Raw genomic sequence first — 13,126 nt, forward strand, 5'->3', positions numbered from 1 at the left:
CATGTGAAACTGCTGAGCATCCTAATATATATGTGCCACGTATAGTAAGTATAAAGTAAATCTGCTTGGTATATGTTAGCAGTCACATCTGTGTCACTGAAGAATATAAAAGAAAGTACAGCAGGCTAATATATCAGATTTTGGTAATCATAATCTGAGTGTTGACTTTTAATTCCTTTCGATAAATAGCCTACTAAATAAATAAAGTAGCCAAACTAAAACATCTTCTCAGTCATCATCACTGCATGTAAAATAGCTAACACTATGATTATCTCATTCAAAAGTATTAATTTTATTATTAGCGCAATACAGGACTGTCTTCGGTAAACCAACATTCAGTTTGCTAGATTTTACTATGAATAAATGAACAGAGGTTGCCTATAGAAGTTACATTATTATCTTTATTGGCTAGTGTCAGGTGAATCCACATAATTACTTGTAAGTCTTGGGTTATAACGTTACCTATCTAGCACAGTTTGTGAAACAGGAATATAGTGTTACATCCAATTTAGGAGGTTTATTGTGAACTTTATATAATGTTGCTAATTGCCGTGCTAAACCCGCGACAAACCTTGAGTCATGGATGTATTGTTTACATCCTGAGGCAACAAAACTCTCGTTATTGTGTTCTAATAGTTTACTGATTGTTCATTAATTTCATAGCTGCTACAAAAGCACCAATGCAAATGTGAAAGCTAACATTAGCTATTGTTAGCTTGGCAGCTAAGCTTAATTTTAACCTACCTTTTAGTTTAGATGTCATCTTCGTTTTTGTTATTTAGACGGTGAAGCTGCATGAATCAATTTGAAGGATAAAAGATAACACCCAAGAAGACAAGAGTGAACAGTACGATGCTGATTAAAACTGACCCAGCTCAGCTAAACGAAGCAAGCAACCATTACTGTCGACAATGCACCTCTTACTACGTTCAAGTCCACCACGGAAATTTCGCTTCTAACGCTTTTCACCACCCTGAACACACGCCTCATTACATGTCGTAAAATCAGAATAAAATCCATAAATATGACATATACAGCAACCACAGACTTTCAGGTATATAATATAGTCGTTATTGCACGCTGGCACACCTATTATTGATTAGCATTAGTTAATACGAAATTTGCCCATTATAAAAATATCATTTCCAATAAACAGTACAGTCACATTAATTCCCCTCTTTTACTCTGTATCGCGAGACACTGACGAGTATACAAAACATGAAAGATATCACATATTTGGCAAGATAGTGAACTTGTAGTTAACTGGTTTGCATAATTACATTATCTATACGTATAAATGCATATTAAAAATAAATGCACAAAAGCCAAGTCATTTTTGAATATAGAAACGTATTGTACAAAATCACGAGCTTTACATTTTTTACAACATTAGCTTTTATTAATCATTAGATTGTAATCTCTTATAAGAGTCAAGTTGGTCAATATGTAACAGAAATAAATGATTAATTAACTCTCGGTCTCACTTCCTGTTCGGAATAATGACAATGGGAGATTTCATAATAAGAGACTTCAGTTATAACTGGTATCGTGTGTTATGGAAATACTCCGTGAAAACAACCAGATTTATATTTCTGGATATCTTTGGTCATTCACAAGTTGTGTCAGTTACACTCAGTACATTGCGCAAATATTTATCCGTTTGGGCTGATTTAAACTAGCAACATGCTGCCTTGGTGCTTTTACGTTGAAGTAAACATTGTATACGTTCTGAAAAAAATTGTTTTCACTTCCGGGTATGAATCGATTCCTCTGATGCTTTCGTCTTTATGGTGACTACTCCCCCAAATCGTGAATAGAATTTGCACAAAGTTTCGTTTTTTCGTCACAGACATTGCTGTATTTTACTGCTGACCAGCGAAAATGCAGTTTATTGTGACTGTCAGTAGTACACGGAGAGCAGCGAGGATGCTGTGGCTGCTCATGCTAGTGAGTCTGTCTGTGTGCATCTGTGTCTGCCGAGCAGCATCACCTCAGGAGGACAGTGCCATGGAGAACATCGTCACAGAGAAAAAGGCTGAGGAGAGCCACAGGCAGGACAGCGCAGACCTGCTCATCTTCATTCTGCTCCTCACCCTCACCATCCTGACCATCTGGCTGTTCAAACACCGGCGGTTCAGGTTTTTGCACGAAACTGGGCTGGCGATGATTTATGGTGAGATCCTTCAACGTGACCGAGAGACGTCGGCAGTGCTATTACTTATCATGCTGTGCTGTTGATAAGATTTTAAATGATTGCATGTGAGCAGCAGGCTTCGTGCGTTAAGCCCTGGCACTAAATTCCTGAAGCGCATTGTAGTATATTTGGGAACCAGGCTGTTCCAGGTAGATACTGAGAGGCAACAAGCTTAGTTACGGTGGTGAACACCTCCTCTGCACCCTGCTTGGTCTAGAAAATCACATCTAAGCAGCCACGCATTCTGAGTCCCTGGAGAGAACTACTGTAGCATGAGCCTACCTATGAATGTGCTTGAAATAGACGCTGCACAATAGGTGATTGTTTCCTCCTTCACTCAGTCACCAACATCAACCTCTATTATACCTGTTGGTGGAAAGTTACTTCCCACCTCTACTACACTTCAGAGGAAAGTTGTGTTCCTATTACTCCTTTGTATTTATTTGAAGGTTTGTCATTTTGCATTCAGATGAATAGTACAAAATAATAAAAAATATTGTATTATTCAGCAGTAAACAAAGTAATTGACAATCTAATTTTTACCAGCAACATTAAAGTGATGTATGTCTCAATAATTACAATCCAGTAATGTAATGAATGTTATTTTGAAAGAGGACATTCTTCAGAATGAGCATTTTATTTTGGTACTTTGATTCAATTTTTAACTGGAATGATCTGGAGAGTTGTTACTGTTCTCTGTAGCCATAACTCAACCAAGTAAGTAGTTTTCTAAAAGGATTAGCAGCAGGCCGTTCTTCAGTTGAATCATGGTAAGTGTTGTTTTCTAAAATGACCAGTTTCACAAATTGTTAAAACCTCAACATGCCCATAGTCTGCACCACAAGGTGGCTTCCTTTCTGTAGCCTGATGGGATTTTTTCTCAGCAGTTTTATGTTATAGAAGGAAACAAACAGTTGTAGTTAATAACAAAAACAATAGCTGCATTCCATTTAGATGTGTCATGTACTGTGCATGTGCAGTCACAGACTTTTGCCACCTAATTACTTAAATGGAACAGAAATACCATTAACAGTATTGGCTTTTCCTGCTTGATATATCAAAATGTCTGATATGGAAAATGTAGACCACTTCTGAGGTGGCCTCGTTCCCTCGCCGGTTTTCAACTCAGGCCTTGTATCTTTTTATAACAGTACATAGTTTTTGATGGCATGAAATTCCCAGCATAGCTTCACTCAACTTCCTCCTCGCTACAGGTCTGATCTGCCAGGGGAATTGAAAACAACTGTGTGGTTGTGCAAAGTTTTGGAGTTGTTGAGAGTCATCATCTAAAATTCTAATTTGTTTGGTACATATCTGGAATTATTTCAAGTGGGTATTTTCCAGAAAAAGTTGAGTTTATGACATATAGTTTGGCTTTATGAGGCTAAGAACTGTAGTTTTATCTATTTTTAAAATTTATTTACAAAATGTTTCCACAAACTATTCCAACCGAAACATTTCATGATTCAGATTTTAGGCACATTCACCCCTCTAGTGACATCTTTACATCCACACTGGCCTCCTTGGTCCACCTATAAATGAGTCTCATTAATCAGCTGTCCCCTCTGTTTCCTTTCTGTCTTGCTTCTGTTTTGTCTCTTCTCCCAGGACTACTTGTTGGTGTGGTGTTACGGTACGGCATCCATGTTCCTCGGGACGTTAGCAACATCACGCTGAGCTGCCACGTTAATGCCAGCCCTGCCACTATACTGGTCAATGTCAGCGGCAAATTCTACGAGTACACTCTGAAAGGAGAGATCAGTGCCAACGAGGTGAATGACGTGCAAGATAACGAGATGCTGCGCAAGGTACAGACAATCGTGTTATTTTGATACCTGAACACAAGAAGTTGCTTTGATTACATTTTATGAATGTATTGTGAATTTCCTGTATGTTTTTTTTCTACTGTTCATGTTGCAACCTTAAAATATAGGGTCAGTCAATTACATTGTTAGACATTGGACATAAAATTATTCACTAGTGATTTTGATTTTCAGTTATTTTTAAGCAAAAATCCCAAACATTCATTGATTACAACTTTTCAAATGTGAGAAGTCACTTGAACATTTTTAGATTTTATACAGATAACTGGACAAAATAAGCTAGTCAAAGATACAAATGTATATTTATCATCTACATTTGTATCTTTGAGAAAGTCAGAGCACTTGATAGTGAAAGTAGTTGTGGCCTTAGTGAAATGTATCAGTTTTTTGTCCATTGTCCACATGAAATAGCTCTTTCATTTGTGGGACAACAGAATCAGGTTACACAATCTAAATATAAAGCCTGATTAAGAGCGTTTACACAAATGGCTCAAATGTTGATAAAGGTTTATTAGTTCTAGTACAAGTAAGTGGCAGGAGGCAGAACTCTGAGAGATTTCTGAAGACATTACAAAAAGCTTTCAATGAAGTCAGTGGACTGATGCCCTTTGCTCACTTGGTTTTTTTTTTGCAGCCCTGACTATTGTGCTATGTGCACTTCTGATGTCTGGGACTTTAAATTTGAAGAATTCACAATGTCATTTCAAGAAATCCTACCCAAACCACAAAAGAGTGTAGGCTTTTATGTGGTAACATTGTCAGTCTGTGGTTGAGTGAATAAAATGAAGCTCGTTTGCTACAAAACCTCAAACCACATATAAGTCATCGCTGTTCTAGATTTACAGCTAAAAATGTTTGCTCTTCCTGTCCCCTCTGTACTCTGTTCTCTTTCCCCAGCTTGTCATTTTACTATTGTAACAATGTTTCGTTGATTGTCTTTATGTGTCACTTGTTAAACCAGTTTTCATTTTGTAATATGCAAGTGTGTGTGTGTAACTCAGGTGACCTTTGACCCTGAAGTGTTCTTCAATATCCTTCTCCCGCCTATCATCTTCCATGCTGGCTACAGCTTGAAAAGGGTACAGTAATATCTCAGCCACTCCTTGTACTTCTGCATAAAAACACAAATGCTTATTAATTATAAAAGTAAATACTTTTAAACACTTGTTTGACTCCTGATGAAATAATGTCCTCTTTTCATTATGAAATGCTGAGTTCCTGCTCATCTTTAGAGGCCAAAGTTGTTGAAAGGTTTGATGAAGATAAATGAGTTGGATTAGTGTCAGTGTGCAGATGAGAGTTGATGTGTTAAATTTTGACTTCCAGAGACACTTCTTCCGTAACATGGGATCCATCCTGGCTTATGCCTTCCTAGGCACAGTTATTTCCTGTTTTGTTATTGGGTAAGTATTTTCATTTACATGTGCTGCTGATTTCACATGTGCAACAATAGCCACAATATGCGTAAAAGAGATTTGATGCCAAAGCAGAATTTATATATATATATATAGTATATATGAGTTACTGTGGTGTTAAAGTGTCCATAATGCCATAACAGTGTTGTTTATGGTGATGTGCCAAACCGCCTCCTGCAGGTTGCTGATGTACGGCTGTGTGACGCTAATGACGCAGGTGGGACAGCTGCGTGGGGACTTCTTCTTCACTGACTGTCTGTTCTTCGGAGCTATCGTCTCTGCCACAGACCCTGGTGCGTACGTTTTTTCCTGCTTACAGGTTATGCTAATTATAAACTGGCTTCACTTTTATCTCCTTGATTTGCTCAAAGCTTGTACGGAAACTAATCTACAGGTCTGTAAAAAGCACAGAAAACTAAAAGAATTAGGGAGATACTTGGAGAAACATTTTTGTTCAAAATTTCCTGTAACATAATGTAGAGGTGTGTACAGAATGTAGAGGATTTACAGTATTGACAATCTGGATCACAAAATATTTGGAAAAAGTACAGATTTCGAGCACAGCCCTCGACAGCTACAGTACTTTTCATCATGTTGGGTCAGTTCTAGTACCAGAAGAATTCGGTGTGTTTTTCCTTGTTTCACAGTGACGGTCCTGGCGATCTTCAACGAGCTGCAGGTGGATGCGGATCTGTACGCTTTGCTGTTTGGAGAGAGTGTGCTCAACGATGCCGTGGCCGTGGTTCTGTCCTCGTAAGTCTTTGTGCCATCAAATCACGCACAGGCCATGAGTCTGCATCTGTCCCAAACTGTCTTGAATCTGCACAGAGCTGCTAGATTACTGGTTTTCTGAGAGAAATGGCAGAAGTCATTGACCCTTAACTAACCTAATATCAGCTGTGGTAAACATGAGAGGGTCCCTGAGGTAACACTCAGTTTCTCTCCTGTGTTTTTTTTTTTTTTTTCTCCTGGGGCTGTTACAATTTTCACAGAATTGTAAATTATAATAGCAGGCAGAATGGAAAGGCCGAACCTGGTGGAGAGACTCTGACCAGCCCACTGAACGGGTGCACTAAGTAGAGCAAGGCGTTGTGTGTTTTTGCGGTGCCTTGGGACAAACTTAACAAGTCACCAGGCATTGGTTGTTAGGCCATTCAAGTGAAGATGTGGGACGTTTCATTATTTATTCTTTGTTGTGGTTGTTTTTGATGCAGTGAGTCAACTAAGAACACATCCCTATTATCTTTAAAGATATTGTATATACAAAGCCACAGCCGGGCAGGATGCCAGGAAGGCTTATAGACACAATGCCTGGTAATTTGTTTTGTGGTTGTTTCTATTTTGTGACTACTGGCTGTTTCTGTTTCAATATTTGACTGATACAGTGACTTTATGCATCATATCAAATGACTGACTACATTTTCTGAATGTAGACTTCAACAGCAGTTATTTGCCTTCATGTGTGACATGATTTATACTGTAAACTTTACATAATTCGTTGCCATTAAATGGTTGTGTTTTGTGTTATATCAGCTCTATAGTAGCGTACCAGCCAGAAGGAGACAACAGTCACACCTTTGAGGTCATGGCCATGCTGAAGTCTTTTGGGATTTTCCTTGGAGTTTTCAGCGGCTCCTTTGCACTGGGGGTGGCCACTGGCGTTGTCACTGCTCTCATATCTTTTCTATTTTATTTATATAAGAACAAATAGCTTCTAATCATTGTATTCATACACATCCTTGCAGCATACAACATACATCAATAGCAGAATTTAGTTTTATTATTATTTTAAAAAGTTTTTTTTGTTAGGTTTCAGAATGAATAAAAGAAATCCATAAATATTTAATATGAATTGATCAGCATGTGTGAATATCTTGTTCAGCTCCTTGACTGTTGTGTGTACGTGACCAAGTTCACCAAGCTGAGGGACTTCCAGTTACTGGAGACAGCTCTGTTTTTCCTTATGTCATGGAGCACGTTCCTGCTGGCAGAGGCCTGCGGCTTCACAGGTGACACACCAACTCTGCACAGTCAAACATCAAACTAAATCTGCCATTTAAAAATGTGGATACGGAGACTTTCAGCCGGAGGACGTGTGTTGGTGGTTATTGATCCTCTAACGTTCCTGTGTCTGCTGGTGTGTTGCAGGTGTGGTAGCAGTGCTCTTCTGTGGAATCACTCAGGCCCACTACACCTACAACAACCTGTCCCCTGAGTCCCAGGACAGGACCAAACAGGTCAGAGCTGGACTACAACCACACCACTGCTCAGTCTGCTCTTTCTTTAGATGGACTTCAAGTATTTAGTTGTTTGTGCCTTTATTGAGAAAGTTAAAATGGTTAGAAACAAGAAATGTTTTGAAAGTAGAAGTGTCACATAACTAAGTTAATTTCTAAGCTATAATATGGTATATTGTGTAATTTTGTGCTGTGTTTTCTTTAAGCTGTACATCTACTAAGGTTGCTACTGATGTTGTTTGTCTTGTGTTGCAGCTGTTTGAACTACTGGATTTCCTGGCAGAGAACTTCATTTTCTCCTACATGGGTCTGACCCTGTTCACCTTCCAGAACCACATCTTTAACCCGATGTTCATCATTGGAGCTTTTGTATCTTTTGTGTATCAAACTGCCCGGTGCACACAAAACCTAAAAACCCTTTTCTTGGTCACCACAATAACTATTTTCATTCACAGTTTAGTATAAAAGTAGGACTATGAAGCTGCCACCAATTTCAGCACTTTTCAGTCACCAACAAAACATTGCCACTCTATTAGAGCTAACCAAGATGGAAAGTGTAATTGATTTAAAGGGGTACCACATAAGATTGGCACGGGGTGAGGAGGGTTTGGTTGTGCTGTCCTCTCTTTAACCTCACTCCCACCCAGCTGGCAGTGTTCCTAGGAAGAGCTGCTAACATTTACCCTCTCTCATTTCTTCTGAATCTGGGACGTCGCAACAAGATCAGATCGAACTTCCAGCACATGATGATGTTTGCAGGTCAGTGGTATAGAGATGAAGAGGTCTATCGGTGTAAACCTTTATGAATCAAGAATACAGAAATGAAGGAAGTTTAGCTTTAGCACAAGATGCACTGGAACATATGTAGAACTGTATGCTGTAACATTCTCCTCACTTTTGTCTTTCAGGACTCCGAGGTGCAATGACCTTTGCCCTGTCCATCAGGGACACAGCCACATATGCCCGTCAGATGATGTTTTCCACCACCCTGCTCGTGGTCTTCTTCACTGTTTGGATTTGTGGAGGTGGCACCACCCAGATGCTGTCCTGCCAGCACATACGGTACACGTCTCCTCCTTGACTGTTTATTGCTGGTCTCTGGTTCTCCACACTGCCATAACGCAGGTTAAAACTCCAGTACTTCAGTTTAGCCGCTGGTCATGCTCTGGTTAATGCTTGAGGCTTTTTATATACAGTACAGAACAACTTTCTTTTCATGAAACCGTGCTGTTCAGGAACTTGTTAAACAGGGATAACATGCTTCACCACACAACACTGGGTCAACCTGATTCACATGTGGTTTTTTTGTTTTTGTCACAGAGTGGGAGTAGACCCCGATCAAGATAACTCTGTGAGTGTCGCTCTTAAGAAAGACTTGTTGAGATAATGTGACTGATCTGATTATCCTTATCCTTAACAATGAGAATACTTAAAAACATGAGCTGTTTTTTTTTCTTTTCCCCAGATGAGTATCTCTGACGGCTCAGAGAGGAGAAGCACCAAACAAGAAAGTGCCTGGCTTTTCAGAATTTGGTACAACTTTGACCACAAGTATCCTTTTGTGACAAATCAAAGTCATATACTATGTTCAGGGAAAAAAATAACATTTTTATTTTGTCTGTGCTCAAATGGTGCTTTTTTTTTTAAAGTTTGCTTTGATTTTGTCACAATTGTTAAGGCAAATAAACACATTGATGGTGAGTCTCTAAACAATGCTGCACCTCAACTGGAAAAAAACATTTAATAGATGATAATGTGGCGACTGCTGTAGTTCACTCTGTCAAACAGCAGAGGGGGCACCTGGCTTGAAGACAAATCACCTCATTTATTTGCTTTGTCTAATGAATGGAATGCTGCTAAATCTATCTTATGTAAATGACCTAGATACATCACTTTAGTTTTGATCCTTTTAAACATTTGCATTGAACAAGAATGACAAACCGTTTTAATCTGCTCTGCATTCCTGAATCACAGTACACAGGGGTGGCTCTGTTTGCTGTGTCTAGTAACTGTCTCTCAGTTCTGGCCTTCTGTGTAAACTGTCCTTGACTGGAGCTCCCTCCCCAGCTACCTGAAGCCCATCCTGACTCACAGCGGCCCCCCTCTCACAGCCACACTGCCTCCCTGCTGCGGCCCCCTCGCTCGCCTCCTCACTAGCCGTCAGGCTTACGAGGTCAGATGCTGGTTCATACAGGAGCTGGTTTACAGTCTTTTACTACAGAAAACAAAACATCAAAGTCACATCCTCTGCTTTATTTTGGTGTGTGTGAAGTTTATAGTGTATCTGACATCCTTCATCTTCCCCCAGAATGAGTGCCAGCTGAAGGATGACGCCTCTGACCTCATCCTGACAGATGGCGATATCAACCTGACCTACGGCGACATTACGGTCAGTACCGATGCCACAGGCGCTCACACCAGCCGCGGTTCAGTCTTTGCCGGCATCACCTCGGGTGACGAGTTAACGAGTGGAGATCACGAGCTAGTGATGAGGGGCACGCGCCTGGTGCTGCCCATGGATGACTCCGAGCCTCCCTTCACAGATCCCCACCCCCGCTTGCGGATGTGAAGATAATCTTTTTGCCGCAGACCCAGACAACCGTCCGTCTCGAACTGACCCGAGCCATTGAGAAAAAAAAGCAGTACCTGATTCTCCTTCTTTCACCCTTCCACTTCCTTCTCACACTTCGCCTCAGTCCTCCTGTTTTTTTCTCCACACATTTCCTCACAGCTGTATTTTCTAACTTCCTCCAGTTGCAAATCAGTGTCTCTACCTCATTCTTGTTCTGCTCTTTTCTACACCTTTCTGTCATCTGCCATAACTGTAATAAAGTTTTATTTATTTGCAGGGTTTTTGGTGTTCAGTTGAAGGTCAGTGTCTCTTAGTTTGGTTCAAATGTGTGTGTGTCTGTGTGTGTGTGTCAGTTAACTTACTGTAGCATTGAACTGAGGTATAGCAGCATGTGTTAGTGTGTAAATGCAAGTACCATCCACTAGATAATTCGTCATTGTACAGTATATCAAAAGAGAATTCTATAACTTTGATATGCATGCTGAGGATGCTTGTTCATTTCTTTGTAAGGCAGCCTGAGGGCATTTGTGTTTTGGGTCTGACCTTGAATGTTGCTGCATTCTCACTGTGCATCAGAGGCATGCTGACCCAGTGGACAACTTTTCTGTACATTTGGTTACAATCAAGTGCCTGGGAATTGTAGTTTTAAGCCCGGCTACCCAGTCTGCATCGGATCTGGGAAGCCGAGCTAGGGGTGGTGACGTGGTTGTAGTTTTTCTTTGTAAGAAACAAAACAAAACAAACAAAAAAGAAACAGATACCTTTGTCCCCAAGGTAGCAATATACTCAGTGGGTGTTTGGGTTGTCAGTTGATTCGTCTGTAAATAGTGTGTAACAATGCCACTGACACAGTGTAGCCTGACAGTGAAAGATGTGGATCTCTCCCAATGACCTTTGACTGTGACATAGAGAGGGATTTTACACCTTATTTTAGAAGCTGATGCCGCTCGCAGCAGAATGAAGGGCTGCTGCCCTGAGATCCAAATGAAGAAAGCTCGGTGCCATTTCTGTCCTACATTTTGACACTTTCTGATGACTGAATGCAGATGACCTTAAAGTGTTTTGTATTCCTTTTGCAAGAGAACAGTTTGGGTACTTTAAGCTGAATCACCTTTTTCATACCCATTTAACTTTTTTTGTTTTCTTTTTACAATCGTGCACTGATGTCAAGACTTTTCTCGTGAATTTAACCTCAAAAGTAGACATACGGTAAATAAATTAGACATAAAGGTACTTAGAAACATGTTATTGGTAAGCACACAAGTGATTTTGTGATTTTGGGAAGTCAGGTATTTTATTATTGATTGCTCTACGAACTATTTTTGATGAATCGATTAGTCCTGAAGTTGACATATGTAAATGTTTTATTTTGGCTGATTAACAGACAAACTTGTATTCACTTTATAATTGGGGAGGACAAAAAAAAACAGCAGATTTATTACATTTGAGAGGCTGAATGCAGTGACTTGATGGTTAATCAGTTATCAGAACTGTTGACTAGTCAAGTCATTGTAGATGTTATATATAAGGAGAGTCATGAAATCAGTGAATAAGGCAGGTGATTATATTTACATTGGTACTGTGTCGGTTCAGAGCAGCAGTTTTCATGCTGGATGTTTTTCTCAGCTGTAAACAACAGGGTTCTTAAGGGTCAATAGTTTAAAGCTTAACAGGATTTTTACTCTTATTAAGATGTATAAAGTCATAAAAACACACACTATTAAAAGGGTTAAAGTCTTATTTCAGTGTGTACACTGTGGAGGCTGTTTTAGTGGGTGTACAAGAAGACCACACGGTTTAGAGAACGCCTTCCGGTGCGGAGTAGAGCAGCTGTTAATGTCGCTTTAACAGGAAGTGTTGATAGGGTGTCACTATGGCAATGCTGTGTTGATGTGGACAGATGCCAGTAAACATTTGGTGACTTAGCTGAACACAGCGGTTTTGCAGTTTGCCCTTTTGGTAAACCAAAGGAAGGAAAGCTGAGAGTATGCAAAGTGGATGCAGAAGGATCATAACGGCGTTAAAGAAACGAGGGAGAGCATAGAGTAGAGAAAGCTGGGCTTGTGTTGGTGTGTGCGTTCATGTGTTGGGGATGATACAGAGGTGGAAGGAAGCGCGGGCATTTAGGTTTCGCTTTTCCTTCCACAGTTATCTTCTGCTGTGCAGGAACTTCTAATTCAAAGTATTCACTCTCTCTCTCTTTTTTTATTTTTTTTAATCAGGCACACCACTGACACCACATTACCCAGGAAACGACTCATTCCTTCCACCATTTTATATTTTTCTTTTTTGTGTCGCTGAGTTTTATTTTATAGAACAGGAACAATGAAGTAAAAAAAAAACTAATAATGGGTTGAATAATTTGCACTCATGCATTAAGAATAATTGTTTTTGTTATGATGTTTGTTTTATCTAACAGCTGCCTTTTATTATTTGTGTGGGAAGGTGGGGGACTGAGCAACGTCATGTCAGTTTAATGAACGGTGAAGTAATATTTAGTAGAAGTGACGTTGAATCACTGATGTTGCTTTGTACAAAAGATTCTTTCTGCATCGCAGTGGCAGTCCTCTTTCATACTGTTTGATCCACCTTATTGCTTTACCAGGTACTATGTGTGTATGTTTGAGTGCCGTTGCCACGACCTTGACAGAGTCTTTCACCCTGGCTCTTTGGGAAAAAAAACAACATATAACAACAGTGTGCCACTGTTCTTCAACTGACACATTAAAGAATGTGAAATCTGCAAAAGCTCCTATAGATTTTGGTGTTTGCCTACTGTTCTGCCAGTGTGTGTTTTGTCTCTGTTCTCTGAATGGTGACTTGTGACAGGCTTTGACCATTGGAAACCTTGTCTGAAGTAGCTGACCAAAGAGGCCTGCTGTGCT

At 39.9% G+C, this 13,126-nt stretch overlaps 2 protein-coding genes across 2 annotated transcripts in view; one reads left to right on the forward strand and one right to left on the reverse strand.

The window, feature by feature from the left end:
* taf7 (TAF7 RNA polymerase II, TATA box binding protein (TBP)-associated factor) overlaps window positions 1-1,032 on the reverse strand; it is an 11,629-nt gene extending 10,597 nt beyond the window's left edge. The window contains exon 1 of the mRNA XM_020590225.1: window positions 745-1,032. Coding sequence (XP_020445881.1) covers window positions 745-763 — 19 coding nt within the window. The 5' untranslated portion in view covers window positions 764-1,032. The remainder of the gene's footprint in view (window positions 1-744) is intronic.
* Window positions 1,033-1,718: 686 nt separating this feature from the next.
* On the forward strand, window positions 1,719-12,984 carry slc9a6a (solute carrier family 9 member A6a). The gene is made up of 16 exons (XM_020595383.1): window positions 1,719-2,173; window positions 3,803-4,002; window positions 5,019-5,096; window positions 5,344-5,420; window positions 5,613-5,725; window positions 6,080-6,185; window positions 6,966-7,107; window positions 7,336-7,441; window positions 7,581-7,669; window positions 7,925-8,038; window positions 8,317-8,428; window positions 8,578-8,731; window positions 8,990-9,020; window positions 9,135-9,220; window positions 9,737-9,842; window positions 9,978-12,984. The coding sequence occupies exons 1-16, from the start codon at window positions 1,882-1,884 to the stop codon at window positions 10,236-10,238; spliced, it is 2,067 nt and encodes a 688-aa protein (XP_020451039.1). The 5' UTR covers window positions 1,719-1,881; the 3' UTR covers window positions 10,239-12,984.
* Window positions 12,985-13,126: the final 142 nt, after the last annotated feature.

The sequence above is a fragment of the Monopterus albus genome, unplaced genomic scaffold (genome assembly GCF_001952655.1).
Source record: "Monopterus albus unplaced genomic scaffold, M_albus_1.0 scaffold2.1, whole genome shotgun sequence".
Classification (NCBI taxonomy): domain Eukaryota; kingdom Metazoa; phylum Chordata; class Actinopteri; order Synbranchiformes; family Synbranchidae; genus Monopterus; species Monopterus albus.